Source organism: Macaca thibetana, chromosome 2 (assembly GCF_024542745.1).
Source record: "Macaca thibetana thibetana isolate TM-01 chromosome 2, ASM2454274v1, whole genome shotgun sequence".
Taxonomy (NCBI): Eukaryota; Metazoa; Chordata; class Mammalia; order Primates; family Cercopithecidae; genus Macaca; species Macaca thibetana.
In genome coordinates, this window is record NC_065579.1 from 165448620 (window position 1) to 165469080 (window position 20461).

Here is a 20461-nt window from a genome sequence, read left to right on the forward strand (position 1 = left end):
AGTGGCAGAAAACTAAGGGGCTGTCTATATGTGTGTCATGGGTACATAAAGAAAGGGGATTCTAAGTCCAAAACTACTAATTCAGAAGCAGTTCTTCTGACTTTTAGTTACAGTCCTGGTTAAAGAAAAAAATCAGCCTTGGCCGGATGCAGTGGCTCACACCTGTAATCCCAGCACTTTGGGAGGCTGAGGCTGGTGGATCACCTGAGGTCAGGAGTTTGAGATCAACCTGGCCAACATGGTGAAACCCTACTAAAAACCTACTAAAAATACAAAAATGAGCCAGGCATGGTGGTGGGCATCTGTAATCTCAGTGACTCAGGTGGCTGAGGCAGGAGAATCGCTTGAACCCGGGAGGCAGAGGTTGCAGTGAGATCATGTCACTGCACTCCCACCTGGGCAACAGAGCAAGACTCTGTCTCAAAAAAAAAAAAAAAAAAAAAAAAAGCCTTGAAGCAAGTAGTATATTAATAGTTGTATCCATCCCACCATCGAATTCTGCCATTTTCTACATCCTCAACTCACCTCTTCTATTCATTAAGGAGCAAGGATCCAGGCTGTTACAAGGGAAAGGAAACACTTGTAGGAGACAGGCCGATTAAGGGTAAAGCTGGGTTTGACTTTATCTGTTGCACTATCAGTTTAGGAAGACAGATGCTTACAAGAGGAAGCCCATAATGCCTACCTGAGGAAGTTCGTTGCAAAAGGATACTGTGACTATAGTCCTAGGTCTGCAGTGATTAACTATAGCATTCAGAAGTGGTCAAACTTGGACAATTGTCTTCCTTCTTCAAACCCACATGAGATGACTTCTGATTCACAGTGGACCTGCTAACTAAGCTGGCTATATTCTGGGGGCTGATGGTTAGGGCTTTCTGATATCCAGAAAACCTATTAATAATCAGGAGCTTGTTTGGTAAATATTATGAGAAGTCATTTGTCTCAGAACCCCTTGCATTATTACAGTCATGGTCAAGTCAAGAACAACAGTGTCTGATCTCAGATCTGCATAAAGATCACATTATGTAACCAATTACCAAGCCAGCAGTGTATTTCTGATCTCACAGAGGCAAGCCTCTCATCAGGACATTCCAGCAGTTCCATGTTTCATAGAGACTGTGTTTGCTGTTAATATTAGTAGTATCTGTGGGTGAAAATAGGCTAGGTCATAAATCCTGTATACAACATTTCCCCTATGGATTTTTAAAATTCACAAAAGGTATTAACATATATTTAACATGACAGGACCTTATATTGCGTATTTTTAAAGTTCCTAAAATGTAAATTAAATACCACTGACAATTATTGATCAATTGTGAAGTGTGCTTATGCTAGCCATCTGGGTTTCCTTCCTTCTGACCATCTGAGTAACCATTTTCAGACAGACATTTCAATTCATATGGTGCTACCAATTCACCACAGCTGGTAAAATGTCATTGAAAAGTGTCATATGTTAAAGAAAGCATGCAAATGTCTTCAGGTTATGGGGTTGTGAAAATTCATGAATTTTTCACAGATAGCGATACTATGAAAAATAACTGAAAGTTAATGCTGTGTGAGGAATCAGTTTTGATCTAAGTCTATAGTTTGGTGAATTTTTGTTGGAGCTGGATTGTTTTCCTAAATTAGAGGGTACATAGAATAAATGGGTTTATCCCTAGTTGCTGTAATAACAGTAATTTCTATTTCTGTGGGTTTTTTTTTTTTTTTTTTTTTTTTTTTTTTTTTTTAAGACAGAGTCTCGCTCTACCAGAGTGCAATGGCGTAATCTCCGCTCACTGCAGCCCCTGCCTCCCGGGTTCAAGCAATTCTCTGCCTCAGTCTCCCGAGTAGCTGGAATTACAGGCGCCTGCCACCATGCCCGGCTTATTTTTGTATTTTTAGTAGAGACGGGGTTTCACCATCTTGGTCAGGCTGGTCTTGAACTCCTGACCTTGTGATCCACCCGCCTCAGCCTCCCAAAGTGCTGGGATTACAGGTGTGAGCCACCGTGTCCAGCCCTTCTGTAGTCTTAATATGACTAGAACTCTAGATGCTATGGTTCTTGGTTAACACTGTGTAGGGTCTTATTAGAACTCTTCATTAACGCTGTGTTGGCCTCATGTGTGCAAAGCACAATGCCTGGTCTTATATGGATAGCAAGTATTACATCAACACCAGTAATTATAATTGTCATCATGATAACTTTTATTATGATTGTTATTATTACTAGTTCAGTCTGTTTCCCATATAAAAACAAAGGACTGTTTCTAGAACTAAAATTCTAAGATTTGAAGCAATGAAATGAAGCCAAGTTCCCTTAATGAAGTTACTCAATTTATAAATTCATAGCTCTATTATTGGGACAAAAGCCCCAATGCAGATGTCTCTGAAATACACTAAGATAACATTTTAGTATCTGTTTCTGGAGTTACTCAAGCAAACAGAGAGGGAGCAATGGTGGGACCATACTGAGCATATCAGATGGTATCTGCGGTGAAATTTCACCCAGGGATTGCACAGGGTGGGGAGAATGGAGGAATTAGTCGGGCCTATAATGCAGCTACGCGGCCCTCTGGATGGCAGGTGGGTGGAGAGACGCTGAATCAAAGCAAAGACAGACTGCACAGCAAAAGCCAGCTGTGGATTCCTAGTTGAGAGTGTGGGTGAAGATTAACAACAAGATCAGTTGAGGCTGGACGAGGGTGAACACGTCAGGCCTTGGAAGGGCATTTGGAAACATTTCCTGGGAACACTGTAGGCTGAGGGAGACTATGGTCTATGGGGTGCTGGAGGTTAAACTTATGGGCAGGGGTCAGAGGGCTAAGGATCCCAAAACGGACAGAAGAAATGTTCATAAAATACACCAGGAAGCAGAGGAGGAGAAAAAGAGAATGAGCCAGATGGCACTGAAGGTGAGGTGTGGGAGGGCCCTAGAAGTGGTGGCCCCAAGAGCTGTCTGGGCTCAAAGTCTCCATGAGGCTGAGCAGATTATTGTACTCAGACCAGACTTCCCTTGAGCTAGTATAAAAATAGCATAGGCTCCAAGGTGCAGCATCTTCATCTCCAAGCACCTCTGAATCTCCTTACTTTATACAATTCTATCTACTACCAAGTAGCTCACACAGAGGAATCCAGAGTAGCGCACTGCACTGAATGTGTCCCATCTACTCAAGTCTGTGATGCCTCTCCTAGAAAGAGAATTCAATTGTAATGAGTTCTGAGGGTAACGGTGGGTGGTACAAAAAACCAAGGCCTTACAGTATGGCTGACTGGGTTTAAACCCTGCATTCACCCCATCCTCATTTTCGTTACCTTAATTCCTTTATTTAATGTCTCTGAAAATCAGTTTTATTCTCTGTAAAGTAAGAATAATAAGATGACCTGCAAAATTGCTGTTACAATTAGAAATAATGCATTGAAAGGGACTCACACAGTGCCCAGGACATAGGCTTTTTTTTTTTTTTTAAAGTAATGGTAGGTTTTATACTTAGCAATAAATAATAAAATAATATTTTCACACATACATAAGCCTTTTTTTTTGAGACAAGGTCTCACTCTGTCACCCAGGCTGGAGTGCAGTGTTGCGATCACGGCTTATCTCAACCTTCAACTCCTGGGCTCAGATGATCCTCTCACTTCAACCTCCCGAATAGCTGGGACTACAGGTGCACACCACCATGCCTGGTTTATTTTTGTATTTTTTGTAGAGACGGGCTTCACCATGTTGCCCAGGCATGTTGGTTTCAAACTCCTGGGCTCAAGTGATTCACCTGTCCTAGCTGCCCAAAGTGGTGGTATTACAAGCATGAGCCGCCACACTCCACCTCATATAAGCCTTATAATTTAACTTTTTACCTGCCTACAAATTGATCATATCCTGAAAACACCTGTGATTTCTGGGCGCTTATGAACATTGCCTGAAGACCATATATTCCACTTCTGGTTTTCTGTTGGACAGAAGCCCTACAGGCTCTCGTTTTCATTATTTTGATTATTTCCTTATTTTGACTTTTTTTTTTTTTTTTTTTTTTTTGAGACAGAGTCTTGCTCTGTCACTCAGGCTGGAGTGCAGTGGCATGATCTTGGTTCACTGAAACCTCCACCTCCTGGGTTCAAGCGATTCTCCTGCCTCAGCCTCCTGAGTAGCTGGGACTACAGGTGCATGCCACCATGCCTGGCTAAATTTGTGTGTGTGTGTGTGTGTGTGCGCGTTTTTAGTAGAGACAGGGTTTCACCGTGTTAGCCAGGATGGTCTCAATCTCCTGGCCTCGTGATCCACCCACCTCGGCCTCCCAAAGTGCTGGGATTAAAGGTGTGAGCCACCTGCACTCGGCCTTTATGCTTTTTTTATAGATATAAAAATGTGCTTATATTTTCCATGTTTTTTTTTTCAATTTTTATTTTAGACACAGGAGTACAGATTTGTTATCCAGGTATTTTGGGGGTACTACTGATCCCATCATCCAGATAGTGAACATAGTACCCAATAGGTAGTATTTCAACCCCTGCTCCCTTCCTCTCTTCCCTTAACCAGTAGTCCCCAGTTTCTATTGTTGCCATGTTTATGTCCATGAGTACCCAATATTTTGCTCCTACTTAAGAGTGAGAACATAAGTGAGAACGTGTGGTATTTGGTTTTCTGTACCTGTGTTAATTTCCTTATGTAATAGCCTCCAAATTCATCTATGTTGCTGCAAAAGACATGATTTTGTTCTGTTTTTTTGGCTGCATAGTATTCCATGGTGTACATGCACCACATTTTCTTTGTCCAGTCCACTGCTGATGGGCACCTAGGCTGATTCCTTGTCTTTGCTATTGTGAGTAGTGCTGTGGTGAACTTACAGGTGTGTATGTCTTTGTGGTAGAATGATTTGTTTTCCTTTGGATATATACCCAGTAATGGGATTGCTGGGTCAAATGGTAGCTCTGTTTTAAGTTCTTTGAGAAATCTCCAAGCTGCTTTCCACAGTGGCTGAACACATTTACATCCTCACCAACAGTATATAAACATTCCTTCTTCTCTGCAGTCTCGCCAGCATCTATTGTTTTTTGACTTTTTAAAAATTATAAGTTCTGGTATACATGTGCAGAATGTGCAGGTTTGTTACATAGGTATACATGTACCATGATGGTTGGCTGCACCCGTCAACCTGTCATCCAGGTTTTAAGCTCTGCATGCATTAGATATTTGTCCTAATGCTGTCCCTCCCCTTGCCCCCCACCCCCTGACAGGTGTGTGATGTTCCCCTCCCTGTGTCCATGTGTTCTCATTGCTCAACCCCCAGTTATGAGTGGGAACATGCAGTGTTTGCTTTTCTGTTCCTATGTTAGTTTGCTGAGAATGATGGCTTCCACCTTCATCCATGTCCCTGCAAAGGATATGAACTCATTCTTTTTAATGGCTGCATAGTGTTCCATGGTGTATATGTACAACGTTTTCTTTATCCAGTCTATCATTGATGGGCATTTGGGTTGGTTCCAAGTCTCTGCTGTTGTGAATAGTGCTGCAATAAACATGAGTGTTCATGTGTCTTTATAGTAGAATGATTGATAATCCTCTGGGTGTATACCCAGTAATGGGATTCCTGGGTCAAATGCTAGCTCTGTTTTAAGTTATTTGCGAAATCTCCAAAATGCTTTCCACAGTGGCTGGACTAATTTACCTTCCCACCAACAGTTTATAAATGTTCGTTCTTCTCTGCAGCCTTGCCAGCCTCCGTTGGTTTTTAACTTTTTAATAATAGGCATTCTGACTGGTATGAGATGATATCTCATTGTGGTTTTGGTTGCATTTCTCTGAAGATTAGTGATGTTGACCTTCCACAGGTTTTAGAAACCAGAAGAAATCTTGTATTTGAAGTCTCCATATAGTTTTTCTTTCTTTCCTCTCCCGCTTATGAAACAATTCATAATTTATAATGGAGCCAAACTCCCGTAGGGGCCTGAGAAGCTGTTATGCTTTCATATCCTGACACCTCCTCCTCTAACCCCCCATTAAACTTTCCCTGGAATCCACTCCAGAACAGGATGTATACATCGATGAACATGTTGGGGTTAAAATTATTTTATATGTATGCTCCCAAACTCTCCTTTCCTGAGGCTCACTAGAATGGGTTCTGGCTTTGTGAGCTCTTAATTTCTTCCCCTCCTCAGTTTCAAAGGGGGATTCTACCATTGCCAAATAAATTCTTTACAATTTTGTGATGTAGAATTATAAGAAAAATTGGTGAGGTAAAAGGATAAAATGTTCTCATGCTAGGGCTGGCAGTGAAAGATTAGGAAATGGAGATTATTGAAAATTGAGCAGTATGACATATGTGGAGAAGCAGATGAAAGGAAGGGGGTGTTCTGAAGAAATCCTTAAAATTTCTTGCAACTCATATGTATTCCAGAAATGCAAGCAAAGACCTTCCATTATTTTGAAATTAATTTTTGACTGCTGGACTTCATTCTCTTTTTTTTCAGATGGAGTTTCACTCTTGTTGTGCAGGCTGGAGTGCCATGGCACGATCTTGGCTCACCGCAACCTCCGCCTCCTGGGTTCAAGTGATTTCTACTGCCTCAGCCTCCCAAGTAGTTGGGATTACAGGCATGCGCCACCACGCCTGGCTAATTTTGCTTTTTTAGTAGAGATGGGGTTTCTCCATGTTGGTCAGGCTGGTCTTGAACTCCCAACTTCAGGTGATCCACCTGCCTCAGCCTCCCAAAGTGCTGAGATTACAGGTGTGAGCCACCATGCCTGGCCTGCTGGACTTTATTCTTGTGGCATATATCATTTTGAGACTGAGCCATATGGGTCATAATTTTTCAAATTACTTTTAATAAGGTTACATAAATTTACATTGGAATAAATAAATAGCCACTTGGAGAGATGGCTAGATGATAAAATTGCCTACAGAGAAGGGTGTGGATTAGAAAAACAGCTTAGGTCCATGGTTCTCCACTCTTAGAATATGTAAGACTTATCTGAGGAGCATTTTAAAATGCAGACTCTTGGACTATATTCCAAGGAGCTTTGATGCTGGGTTTTTTTTGTTGTTGTTGTTGTTTGTTTGTTTGTTTTTTGGTGGGGGGTCTAGGTATCTGCATGTTTCATTATCCCCCATATGATTCTCATGAAAGGGGTTTATGAACTCCACTCAGGTTCAGGCCAATAAAAATTCGTCATCTCCAAACAGTTATGTATGCCAGAGGACTCCTGAAGTTCAACTATGGAAACATGAGCTTAAGAGCGTTCCCAGCCAGGTGCGGTGACTCACACCTGTAATCCCAGCACTTTGGGAGGCTGAGGCAGGTGGATCACGAGGTCAGGAGATCAAGACCATTCTGGCTAACACAGGGAAACCCCATCTCTACTAAAATTACAAAAAATTACCCGGGTGTGGTGGCGGGTGCCTGTAGTCCCAGCTACTCTACTCGGGAGGCTGAGGCAGGAGAATGGCGTGAACCCGGGAGGTGGAGGTTGCAGTCAGCCAGGATCGCACCACTGCACTCCAGCCTGGGCGACAGAGCAAGACTCCATCTCAAAAAAAAAAGAGTGTTCCTTTGGTTCACCTTTGGACTTTATTACATCCTTCTTAGTCACATTTGCAGGGACATCTCACCTTCGCAGTGATAATTATCCCCCTCTCCAGCCCTTGAAATCCATAGACTAACTGAAAACAATACTTTTTTTCCTCCCGATTCATAGAATAAGCATGTACCCTAAACCCTCTTCAACGCCAACACAAGTCATTAAATCACATTTGCCAAAGTCATTTCACCAATGCAAATTTCTACAAAATCTTAACAGAAAGATAACGGAACAGAAGAATTGGCCATAAATTGTAAAGATCAATTTGCCTGAGTGCATGACAGAATACTGAAATGAAAACACAAAACGTTTTGCTTACAGAAGTTTTTGAAAGAGGATGCCCTTGTCTAAGTAGAAAGGTTTGATTAACCAGGTTGTTCATTGAAAAACCGCACAGTGAAAATACTTATGTGCATCTCATGATAAGGGCTTGCCCAGAGCTCTTAAAGCCTGAATTGAAAGATATTAGTACCACCCATGCACTGTACCTAAAAATAAAATACCAAATGTTCTAAGGGCAACATTGCTCTATTTAGCCTTTTGCCATTCATCATGCAGGTGACATTGAAAAATGCAGTCACTGAAGTGGAACTTGTAAAGTGAAACAGACCATCATCAAATAAAAGGCTTTTATGGAAACTCTGGAGGATCAACTTAATAACAAGCCAGGCCTCCAGGGAGGATGCTCCTGTGACTCTTTGGTAAATTCACACAATAACTGTCCAGGAGACTGCTGAATTCATTGGTCAACCCTAAAGACCCCGGAGGAAGGCCTGGGAGTCAATGTACCTCTGGTTGGATACTGTCCATTCAGCTTATTTCATCCACACTTCCAGACCTGTTTCTGAAAAATAATGGTCATGTCCTGCCGAATCTGGAGATATGATACCTCGTTGTCATCTTAAATAAATTTCAACCCTATAATAACATATTTCGCTTGTCTCAGTCATAGCTCTGCTGGGGATTAATAAAGTGAAGTGGCAGGGAGCAGTAGGAAAGGCAAGCAGCAATAAGGTAAAATCAGTTAGGTTTTGTGTCTTTGAACAAATTTCTTTTAGGAGACCCATTGAAATAGACGCCTATCTGTCAGAAGAAATCTTATCTCTTATAAGAAGATCAAAGTTACTGATGGGGTAAAGAGGTCTAAGTCGTAAAACACAAAAATCTAATACTAAATGCAGTAAAATGACTTTGAAATGTTTTCTTATCACTTTCTGACTGTAAAAGTAAAACGTCCACAGTGTAGAAAATAAAAGTGTAATAAATTTAGAAAACAATGCTATAGTGATTACCACATTAGCTTCCAACGTCTGAAATATTGTGGTAATCTTATTTTTAAAAACCTTTAGCTCTTTTTATAGACTTCGTGAAACTATTCACAAAAGCTTAAGATGCAGGCAAACACATAACGCTTTACAGACTGATAAATCTAAATCTCTTTATTTCCGGGAAGCAGTGGTTTACTTTTTGTCACATCCCAGTTTTGTAAACAGACCCTGGCATCACAAATACTCCAAAAAGACTACAGCCTGCAGCACGTGTTCTTGTGCTGGATATGCCACCGTCAGCATCAGAACTCACACGGGAAAATAGCGAAGAATGAGTCACGTGCCTCCCTAGAGCTGGCCACCTTTCCTTAGACAGTTGAACATTTACATATGCCAGGTTTGAAGCATATGATTCTAAAGAGTGACACAGATTGTTTCTGTTTCAACTGAAAATGTTTTACCAATTAAAAACAGGATAAGGCACACCACCTAAACTTGCAGTCCTTAAATAATCTTCTCCAAGATTGATGAATAGGACAAAATCTTTATAGAAAAAGAGCCTCATTAATTTTGATTCATACCTAAAACTATGCACTTAAATCCTAACCTGCAATTTAGCAGCCCAAAAATATCAACCAGTTCCTATTAAAAGGAATATAAAATTTGTCTGCTTGATATGTTTTCCTTCTATTAAAAATTGGTACTTGGTCTTCAGAAGAGGACAAAATCTGAAGAAATTCAGAAGAAGAAAGACATTGAAAAAGTTCAGTGGTGAGGAATTTTATGTTTCTTTGGCATAAGAAGTAAACATTTTCTCTAAAAAGGTAGTTAATCTCAACTTGATAAAGAGTATCTACAAAAACCTGACAGTAAGCCTTATACTTACTGGTAAGAAACTAAGAGCTTTCCCACTAAGATCAGAAACAAGGCAAGGATGTCACCTCTCATCACTGATTTTCAACGTTTTACTGGAAGTCCTAGCTACTGCATTAAGACAAGAAAAGGATATAAAATTTAAACTGTTTGGGAAGGAGAAAATAAAACTGTCTTTGCGAATAACATGATACTCAACTTTGGAAAACTCAAAAGAATTGGCAGAAAAAAATCTCCTAGAACTAATAAGAGATTTTAGCAAGGTTTCAGACACAAAGTTTTTTTATACGAAAGTCATCAGTCATCACTTTCCTATATACCAGCAATAAATAAGTGGAGTTAACATATTACCATTTACATTGGCACCCTCAAATGAAATTATTAGGTATAAATCTGACAAAATATGTACAAAATCTACATGAGGAAAACTACAAAACTCTGATAAAAGAAATCAAAGAACTAAATAAAAGGAGAGAGATTCTTTTTTTTTTTTTGAGACAGAGTTTCGCTTCTGTTGCCCAGGCTGGAGTGCAGCGGAACCTCTGCCTCCCGGGTTCAAGTGATTCTCCTGCCTCAGCCTCCCAAGTAGCTGGGATTACAGGCGCCCACCACCACGCCCAGCTAATTTTTTCTATTTTTAGTAGAGATGGGGCTTTACCATGTTAGCCAGGCTGGTCTTGAACTCCTGACTTCAGGTGATCCGCCCGCCTCAGTCTCACAAAATGCTGGGATTACAGGCGTGAGCCACCGCGCCCAGCAAGGAGAGAGATTCTATATTCATGTAAAGGGAGACTCAGTGTTGTCAAGGTGTTACTTCTTCCCAAATTGATCTGTAGATTCAATGAAATTCAAATCAAACTCCTAGCAAGTTACTTTGTAAATATTGACAAATTGATTCTAATGTTTATATGGAGAGGCAAAAGACCCAGAATCGCCAATATAATATTGAAGGAGAACAAATAATTTGGGGTACTGAAACTACCTGACTTTAAGACTTACTGTAAAAGTATAGTAATTGAGACAGTGTGGTATTTCTGAAAGAACAGATACATCAATCAATATGAGGGAATAGAGGGCCAGAAATAGACGAACATATGTCTAGTCAACTAATCCTTGACAAAGAAACAAAGGCAATACAGTGGAGAAAAGACAGTCTTTTCAACAAATGGTGCTGAAACAATGAAACATCCATGTGCAAAGAAAAGCATCCAGACAAAGACCTTACACCTTTCACAAAAATTTATTCAAAATGAATCAGAGACCTAAATATAAAATGCAAAACTCTAAAACTCCTAAAAGATAACTTAAGAGAAAATCTAGCTGACCTTGGGTTTGGTAATGATGTTTTCGATACAATGATAAAGGCATAATTCATGAAAAATAATAAGCTGGAGTTTATCAAAATTAAAAACTTCTGCTCTGCAAAAGACATTGTCAAAAAATAAAAAGACAAGCCACCAACTGGGAGAAAATATTTGCAAAAAACATAGCTGATGAACGACTATTATCCAGAATACAAAAAGAACTCCTAAAACTCAACAATAAGAAGACAATCTGGATTAAGATGGTGGAGAGGGGCAGGACTAGCTTGCAGCTCCTGCTCGGATGGATGGAGCAGCGTGTGGAGACTCACATCATGGACTTTTGCTCCAAGAACTACCACAGGTACATAGCAGGAAAGCTGAGATAATCCACAGACCCTTTGAAGGAACTAGATCACTGCTGTAGGCTCCCTGAGATGCTGAAAATCTGTGCTGGTATCCTTGACTGCAAGGCCTGAAGACAGATAACAAGACTCTTTGCAGATAATCCCCAGTACCAGCCCGGAGCCCAGTAGCTCCACTAGGTCGCTGGACCCAGAAGAGCAAAAACAATCACTACAGTTTGGCTCTCAGGAAGCTCCATTCCTAGGGTAAGGGGGAGAACACCACATCAATGGAGCATCCCATGGGACAAAAGAATTCTGAACAGCAGCTCTTGAATCTCAGATCTTCCCTTGGATATAGTCTACCCAAATGAGAAGAAACGAGAAAAACAATTCTGATAGTATGATAAAACAAGACTCCAAGATCATACCAGCTCACCAGCAATGGATTCAAAATAAGACAAAACCTCTGAACTGCAAAATAGAATTCAAAAGGTCAATTATTAAGCTAATCAAGGAAGCACCAGGAAGGTGAAGACTAACTTAAAGGTATAGGATATGAAAGGAAAAGGAAAATTATTCAGTGAAATAGATTGCATAAATAAAAACAATCACAACTTCTGGAAATCAAGGACCCAATTAGAGAAATGCCAAATACACTAGAAAGTCTCAGCAATAGAATCAAATAAGCAGAAGAAAGAACTTTAGAGCTCAAAGACAAGGCTTTTGAATTAACCCAATCTATCAAAGACAAAAAAAAAAAAAAAAGTTAAAAAAAAAGAACCTCCAAGAAGTTTGGGACTATGTTAAATGTCCAAACCTAAGAATAATTGGGTTCCTGAGGAAGAATAGAAGTCTAAAAGTTTAGAAAACATATTTGAGGGAATAGTAAAGTAAAACTTCCTCAGCCTTGCTAGAGATTTGGATATCCAAATACAAGAGGCTCAGAGATCACCTGGGAAATTCATCGCAAAAAGATCATTGCCTAGGCACATAGTCGTCAGCTTATCTAAAGTCAAGACAAATGAAAGAATCTTAAGAGCTGTGAGGCAAAAGCATCATAACCTACAAAGGAAAACCTATCAGATTAACAGCAGATTTCTCAGCAGAAACCCTGCAAGCTAGAAGGGATTGGGGTCATATTTTTAGCCTCCTTAAACAAAGCAATTATCAGCCAAGAATTTTGTATCTAGTGAAACCGAGCTTCATAAATGAAGGAAAGATACAGTCATTTACAGACAAACAAATGCTGAGAGAATTCTCCAGTACCAAGCCAGCACCACAAGAACTGCTAAAAGGAGCTCTAAATCTTAAAACAAATCCTCAAAATAAACCAAAATAGAACCTCCTTAAGGCATAAATCTCACAGGATCTATATAACAATAACACAATGAACAGAAAAAAACAAAAAACACAGGCAGGGCGTAGTGGCTCATGCCTGTAATCCCAGCACTTTGGGAGGCTGAGGAGGGCAGATCACGAGGTCAGGAGATTGAGACCATCCTGGCTAACATGGTGAAAGCTCATCTCTACTAACCATACAAAAAAGTAGCCAGGCATGGTGGCAGGTGCCTGTAGTCCCAGCTACTTGGAGGCTGAGGCAGGAGAATGGTGTGAACCTGGGAGGCAGAGCTTGCAGTAAGCCAAGATTACGCCCCTGCACTCCAGCCTGGGGGACGGAGTGATACTCCATCTCAAAAAAGAACAGAGCTTCAGGCAACAAAGAGCATAATCAATATAATAATACCTCACATCTGAATACTAACATTGAAAATAAATGGCCTAAAGCTCCACTTAAAAGATACAGAATGGCAGAATAAATAGAACTTAACCAACCGACTATCTGCTGCCTTCAAGAGACTCACCTAACAAATAAGGATTCACATAAACTTAAGGTAAGGGGGTGGAAAAAGACATTACATGCAAATGGACACCAAAAGCGAGCAGGAGGAGCTGTTCTTATATCAGACAAAACAAACTTTAAAGTAACAGCAGTTAAAAAAGATAAAGGGGGAACATTATATAGTAATAAATGGACTAGTCCAACAGGAAAATATCAGAATTCTAAATATATATTCACCTAACACTGGAGTTCCCCAATTTTTTTTTTCAGATGGAGTCTTGCTCTATCACCTAGGCTGGGGAGCAATGGCACAATCTCAGCTCACTGCAACATCTGCCTCCTGGGTTCAAATGATTCTCCTGCCTCAGCCTCCCATGTAGCTGGGATTACAGGCATCTGCCACCATGTCTGGCTAATTTTTGAATTTTTAGTGGAGACGGGGTTTCACCATATTGGTCAGTCTGGTCTCGAACTCTTGATCTCAGGTCATCCACCTGCCTCGGCCTCCCAAAGTGCTGGGATTACAGGCATGAGCCACCATGCCTGGCCTGGAGCTCCCAAATTTATAAACAATTATTACTAGACCTAAGAAATGAAATAGATGACAATACAATAATAGTGGAGGACTTTAATACTCCACTGATACCACTACACAGGTCATTAACACAGAAAGTCAATAAAGAAACAATGGACTTAAACTATGCCCTAGAACAAATGGACTTAACACATATTTACAGAGCATTCTACCCAACACCTGCAGAATGTACGTTCTATTCATCAGCAGATGGAACATTCACCAAGATAGACCATATGTTAGGCCACAAAACAAGTCTCAGTAAATTTGAGAAAATTTAAATTATTTCAAGTACTCTCTCAGACTGCAGTGGAAGAAAATTGCAAATCAACTCCAAAAGGAACCCTCAAAACCATGCAAATACAAGGAAATTAAATAACCTGCTTCAGAATGATCGTTGGGTCAACAATGAGATTAAGATGGAAATTTTAAAAATTCCTTGAACTGAATGATAATAGTGACACAACCTATCAAAACCTCTGTGATACAGCAAAAGTGGTCCTAAGAGGAAAGTTTATAACATTAAATGCCTACATCAAAAGTCTGAAAGAGCACAAATAAGGTCTCACCTCACAGAACTGCATAAACATGAATAATCTAAACCTAAACCCAGCAGAAGAAAATAAATAATGAAGATCAGAGCAGAACTAAATGAAATTGAAAAAAAAAAAGAAATACAAAAGATAAATGAAACATAAAGCTGGTTCTTTGAAAAGATAAATAAAACTGACAGGCCATTAACTAGATTAACCAAGAAAAGAAGAGAGAATATCCAAATAAGCTCAATTAGAAATGAAACAGGAGATGTTACAACCGATACCACAGAAATACAAAAGATCATTCAAGGCTACTATGAACACCTTTATGTGCATAAAACAGAAAACCTAGAGGAGATGGATACATTCCTGGAAATACACAAATCTCCTAGATTAAATCAGAAAGAGATTGAATCTATGAACAGACCAATAACAAGCAGCAAGATTGAAATGGTAACAAAAAAATTGCCAACAAAAAAGTCCAGGATTCACAGCGGAATTATATTAGACAGTCAAAAAAGAATTGGTACGAATCCTATTGACACTATTCCAAAAGCTAGAGAAAGAGGGAATTCTCCCTCAATCCTTCTATTAAGCCGGTATCACTCTAATACCAAAACCAGGAAGGACATAACAAAAAAAAGAAAATGACAGACCAATAACCTGGATGAACAAAGATGCAAAAACCCTCAATAAAATACTAGCAAACCGAATCCAACAGCGTATCAAAAAAAAAATCCACCAAGATCAAGTGGGTTTTATATTAGGGATGCAGGGATGGTTTAATATACATAAGTTAATAAATGTAATACACCACATAAACAGAATTAAAAACAAAAATCACATGATCATGTCAGTAGACACAGAAAAAGCATTTGACAAAATCTAGCATCCCTTTATGATTAAAATCGTCAGCAAAATCGGCATAGAAGGGACATACCTTAAGGTAAGAAAAGTAATCTGTGACAAACCCACAACCAACATCATACTGAATGGGTAAAAGTTGAAAGCATTTCCCTTGAGAACAAGACAAGATGCCCACTTTCACCACTTCTGTTCAACTTAGTACTGGAAGTCCTACCCAGAGCAATAAGACAAGAGAAAGAAAAAAAGGGAATCCAAATCAGTAAAGAGGAAGTCAAATTGTTGCTGTTTGCTGATGATGTGATCATATACATAGAAAACTCTAAAGATTCCTCCAAAAAGCTCCTAGAACTGACAAATGAATTCAGCAAAAGTTAAGGATACAAAATTAATGTATACAAACCAGTAGCTCTTCTATACACCGACAGCGATCAAGCTGAGAATCAAGTTAAGAACTCAACCCCTTTCACAATAGCGGCAAAAAAGTTAAATACTTAGGAATATACCTAACCAAGGAGTCGAAAGACCTCTACAAGGAAAACTGCAAAACACTGCTGCAAGAAATCATAGATGACACAAACAAACAAAAACACATCCCACGCTCATGGATGAGTAGAATCAATATTGTGAAAATTACCATAGAACCAAAAACAATCTTCAAATTAAATGCAACTCCCATCAAAATACCACCAACATTTTTCACAGAACTAGAAAAAAAATTCTAAAATTCATATGGAACCAAAAAAAAAAAAAAAAAAGCCTGCATAGCTAAATCAAGACTAAGCAGAAAGAACAAATCTAGAGACATCATATTACCCAACTTCAAATTATACTATAAGGCCATAGTCAACCAAACAGCATGGCACTGGTATAAAAATAGGCACATAGACAAATAGAACAGAATAGAGAACCCAGAAATAAAGCCAAATACTTACAGCCAACTGATCTTTGAAAAAGTAAACAAAAGCATAAAGTGGGGAAAGGACACCCTATTCAACAAATGGTGCAGGGATAATTGGCAAGCCACATGTAGAAGAATAAATCTGGATCCTTGTCTCTCACCTTATACAAAAATCAACTCAAGATGGATCAAAGACTTAAAGACCCAAAACCATAAAGATTCTAGACGATAACACCAGAAAAACCCTTCTAGATATTGGCTTAGGCAAAGACTTCATGATTAAGAACCCAAAAGCAAATGCAAGAAAAACAAAAATAAATACATAGGACTCAAACTAAAAAGCTTCTGCACAGCAAAAGAAATAATCAGCAGAGTTTACAGACAACCCACAGAGTGGGAGAAAATCTCACAATCTGTACATTCGACAAAGGACTAATTGCGAGAATCTACAAAGAACTCAAACAAATCAGCAAGAAAAAACCAAACAAACCTATCAAAAAGTGGGTTAATAAAAAAGAATGAGTTCATGTCCTTTGCAGGGGCATGGATGACGCTGGAAACCATCATTCTCCTCAAACTAACACAGGAACAGAAAACCAAACACCTCATGTTCTCACTCATAAGTGGGAGTTGAACAATGAGAACACATGGACACAGGGAGAGGCCTGTCGGGGGGTAGGGAGCTAGGGGAGGAATAGCATTAGGAGAAATACCTAATGTAGGTGACGGATTGATGGGTGCAGCAAACCACCATGGCATGTGTATACCTGTGTAACAAACCTGCATGTTCTGCACATGTATCTCAGAACTTAAAGTATAATAATAATAAAAAAGTGGGCTAAGGACATGAATAGACAATTCTCAAAAGAAGATATACACATGGCCAACAAACATATGGAAAAATGCTTAACATCACTAATTATCAGGGAAATGTAAATCAAAACCACAATGCAATGTCACCTCACTCCTGCAAGAATGGCCATAATCAAAAAAACAACAAATGTTGGTATGGATACAGAGAAAAGGGAACACTTTTATACTGCTGGTGGGAATGTAAACTAGCAACTACTATGTGAAACAGCGTGGAGATTCCTTAAAACTAAACGTAGACCTACTGTTTGATCCAGCAATCCTACTACTAGGTATCTATTCAGAGAAAAAGAAGTCATTATATGAAAAAGATACTTGCACATGCGTGTGTATGGCAGCACAATTTGCAAATGCAAAAATATGGAACCAGCCCAAATGCCCATCAATCAATGAGTGGATAAAGACAATTATCCATATGTGTGTGTGTGTGTGTGTGTGTGTGTGTGTGTGTGTATATACACCATGGAATACTACTGAGACATAAAAAGGAATGAAATAATGGCATTCACAGCAACCTGGATAAAAGTAGAGACTATTATTCTAAGTGAAGTAACTCAGAAATGGAAAAACCAAACAATGTCTGTTCTCACTCATATGTGGGAGCTGAGCTATGAGGATGCAAAGGCATAGGAATGATACACTGGACTTTGGGGAAAGGGTAGAGGGTGGCGAGGGATAAAAGACTACACCTTGGCTACAGTGTTCACTGCTCAGGTGATGGGTGCACCAAAATCTCAGAAATCACCACTAAAAAATGTATTCATGTAACCAAATGCCCCCGATTCCCAAAAACCTATTGAAATTTTACAAAAATTGAAAAAAGGAAAACAATCTGATTAAGAAATAGGCCAAATATTTCACCAAAGAAGAAATACAGGTGGTAAACAAGCACATAAAAAGATGTTCAACATCATATATTATTAGGGAATTGCAAGTTAAAACAAGGAGATACCGCTGCGCACCTATTAGAATGGCCAAAATCCAGAACACTAAAAACACCAAATGCCAGTGAGGATGTGGAGCGACAGGAACTCTCATTCAGTGCTGGTAGAAATGTAAAATGGTTCAACTACTTTGAAAGATAGTTTGGCAGTTTCTTAAAAACTAAACATACTCTTACATATCATCCAAATCCCCTGGTATTTGTCCAAAGGGGTTAAAAACTTAAGTCCACAAGAAATCTGCACATAGATATTTATAGCAACTTTATTTATAATTGCCAAAATCTGGAAGCAACCAAAATGTCCTGCAGGAAGTGAATGGATAAATAAACTGAAGTACATCCAGACAATGGAGTATTATTTAGTGCTGAAAAGAAATGAGCTATCAAACCCTGGAAAGACAAGGAGGAAATTTAAATGCATATTACTAAGTGAAGGAAGCCAATCTGAAAAAACTACGTACCATATACTACACACTATATAATTTTAACCATATAACTTTCTAGAAAGGTAAAGCTATGGAGACTGTAAAAAGATTAATGGTTGTCAGGAGTTAGGGAAGACTAAATAGGCACAATGCAGAGGAATTTTAGGATAGCAAAACTACTCTATGCAATACTATAATGGTGGGTACATGGCATTATATATCTAGACTTGCAGAATGTAAAGTACAAAGATTGGACACTAATGTAAACTATGGACTTTGGGTGATGATGATGTGTCAGTGTAGGTTCAGCAATTATAACAAATGTACCATTCTGATGGGAGACACTGACGACGGAGGAGACTAGGCATGTGTGGGGACAGGGAGTATATAGGAAACCTCTGTACCTTCCATTCAATTTTGCTGTGAGCCTAAAACTACACTAAAAAATAATGCCTATTTACTTAAGGCACTTAATTGTAAAATTAAAGTCACTTGTGTCTGTAAACTTTTTTTAAATGAAACACTAGGGAAAAGTTTTATGCTGAAATCTTTTGGATTGATTTAAGTTATACTAAAGGCCCTGTTCATGAATGCTGACTTCTCAAATAAAAAACAATTATTCTTCTTAAATATTTATTTTTCTTTTCACCTTAATTTCCATAGGATGGATTTATTGACTTTTTGGAGTTTATTGCTGCTGTAAATCTAATCGTGCAAGAAAAAATGGAGCAAAAATTAAAATGGTATTTTAAGCTGTATGATGTTGATGGAAATGGTTCTATTGACAAAAATGAACTACTGGACATGTTCGTGGTAAGTGAAGCAGTAAAGTATCCTTTTCAGGCCACTATACAGTTAACCCACTTTCCCTTCCTATGGAGTAGGTAACAGCCGTCTATGGGGTTGGCTGTTTTTGGGATATACATTTTGAATTGCTGAAGTAATGTAAGCTTTACTTAACCTATTGATTACTGAATGGGCAACAGCAGCAAATCAGCTTTTCCTTCTTGGTGCAATCCACCCTGGCATTCACAAAATTAACAGAGCATTGCAATGAAAAAATGAAACAAATATGATAGTGTAAAACAACTTATCTTTTTCTCTGCCTCAGTGCAGAATGCCTGGTGAGGAATAGCTAAACTATGAGATGGTTTATATATGTTTAACAAGAGACATGGACTAAGAATGAAGGTATGTGAGGACTGATCTTTCTGGGAGCTATACTGAAGTATTTCTAATAGTTGGTTCAGGGATCTCAGATCTTTTCCACATCTAAAGTTCAATAAGTGCCTTTCTAAGCCCCTATACCATCACCCCAATGGAGTAGGAGATAGTTATTATCATGCTATGAAACAGTAAAGAGCCCAGAGTAAAAACTGGTTAAGTGGGACACTATACCTAAATGAAGATAAGAGGTAAAATTAATATTATGAATCCAAGACATTGAATTTGTAACACAGACTCAAAGAGCATTAGAATTAGATGTCTTAGAAATGATCTGGTCCAAATTCTTTGTTTCATAGATGAAGGAGCTGAGTTACAAATAAAATACATAGTAGAAATATTAGCAAAAATGCCAGAAAAATAAGTGAGTAGAACTACATTTATAATTAAACTTCTCAACAAATGTTCAAAGCAGATAAAAATGGAAAGCTAAATAAGCAAATGTAGAGTTAACCAACATATGGAAAGAGTTCAAGGGTAGGATAATACCAATATTGCTAATATTTTAATTTCACATAGATCATTCACACAAAAAATGTGCTAGGATTCACTTGGCAAGCGAACAATTTAGAAATTCTGCCTATACCTTATATATTGCAACACAAAATTAGATACCAAATATTCTACAGAGAATACCCAACTCCATGTAAATTTTAAAATGTTCTTTTAAATACTGGGCTTCTTCTAAAAACAATGAAAATGTAAATACAGCATATAGATCTTAGGATGCCACCAAAGCATTTCTCGAAACAAGGGTTTTTAGTCTGGGATCTAAGAATCAATGGCCTTCAGGAGTCATTTTAGCCTTTAAACTTAAGGACAAAAAATTTTGCCTGTATGTTATGCTTTTTTTGGGTGAAGGAGAGAGTCATCAGATTCTGAAAAGAATTAGGAATAACAAGGATAAACATAATTTTGTCTATAACTTATGGGGAAATGT

The 20461-nt window shown here is 38.8% G+C and overlaps 1 protein-coding gene across 2 annotated transcripts in view; it reads left to right on the forward strand.

Annotated features, from left to right (window-relative positions):
* The window catches only part of GUCA1C (guanylate cyclase activator 1C), a 48153-nt gene that overhangs the window by 15051 nt on the left and 12641 nt on the right, over positions 1-20461 (forward strand). For both annotated transcript variants that reach the window (XM_050778910.1, XM_050778909.1), the window contains exon 2: positions 18961-19110. In XM_050778910.1, the coding sequence (XP_050634867.1) occupies positions 18961-19110 (150 nt within the window). The remainder of the gene's footprint in view (positions 1-18960; positions 19111-20461) is intronic.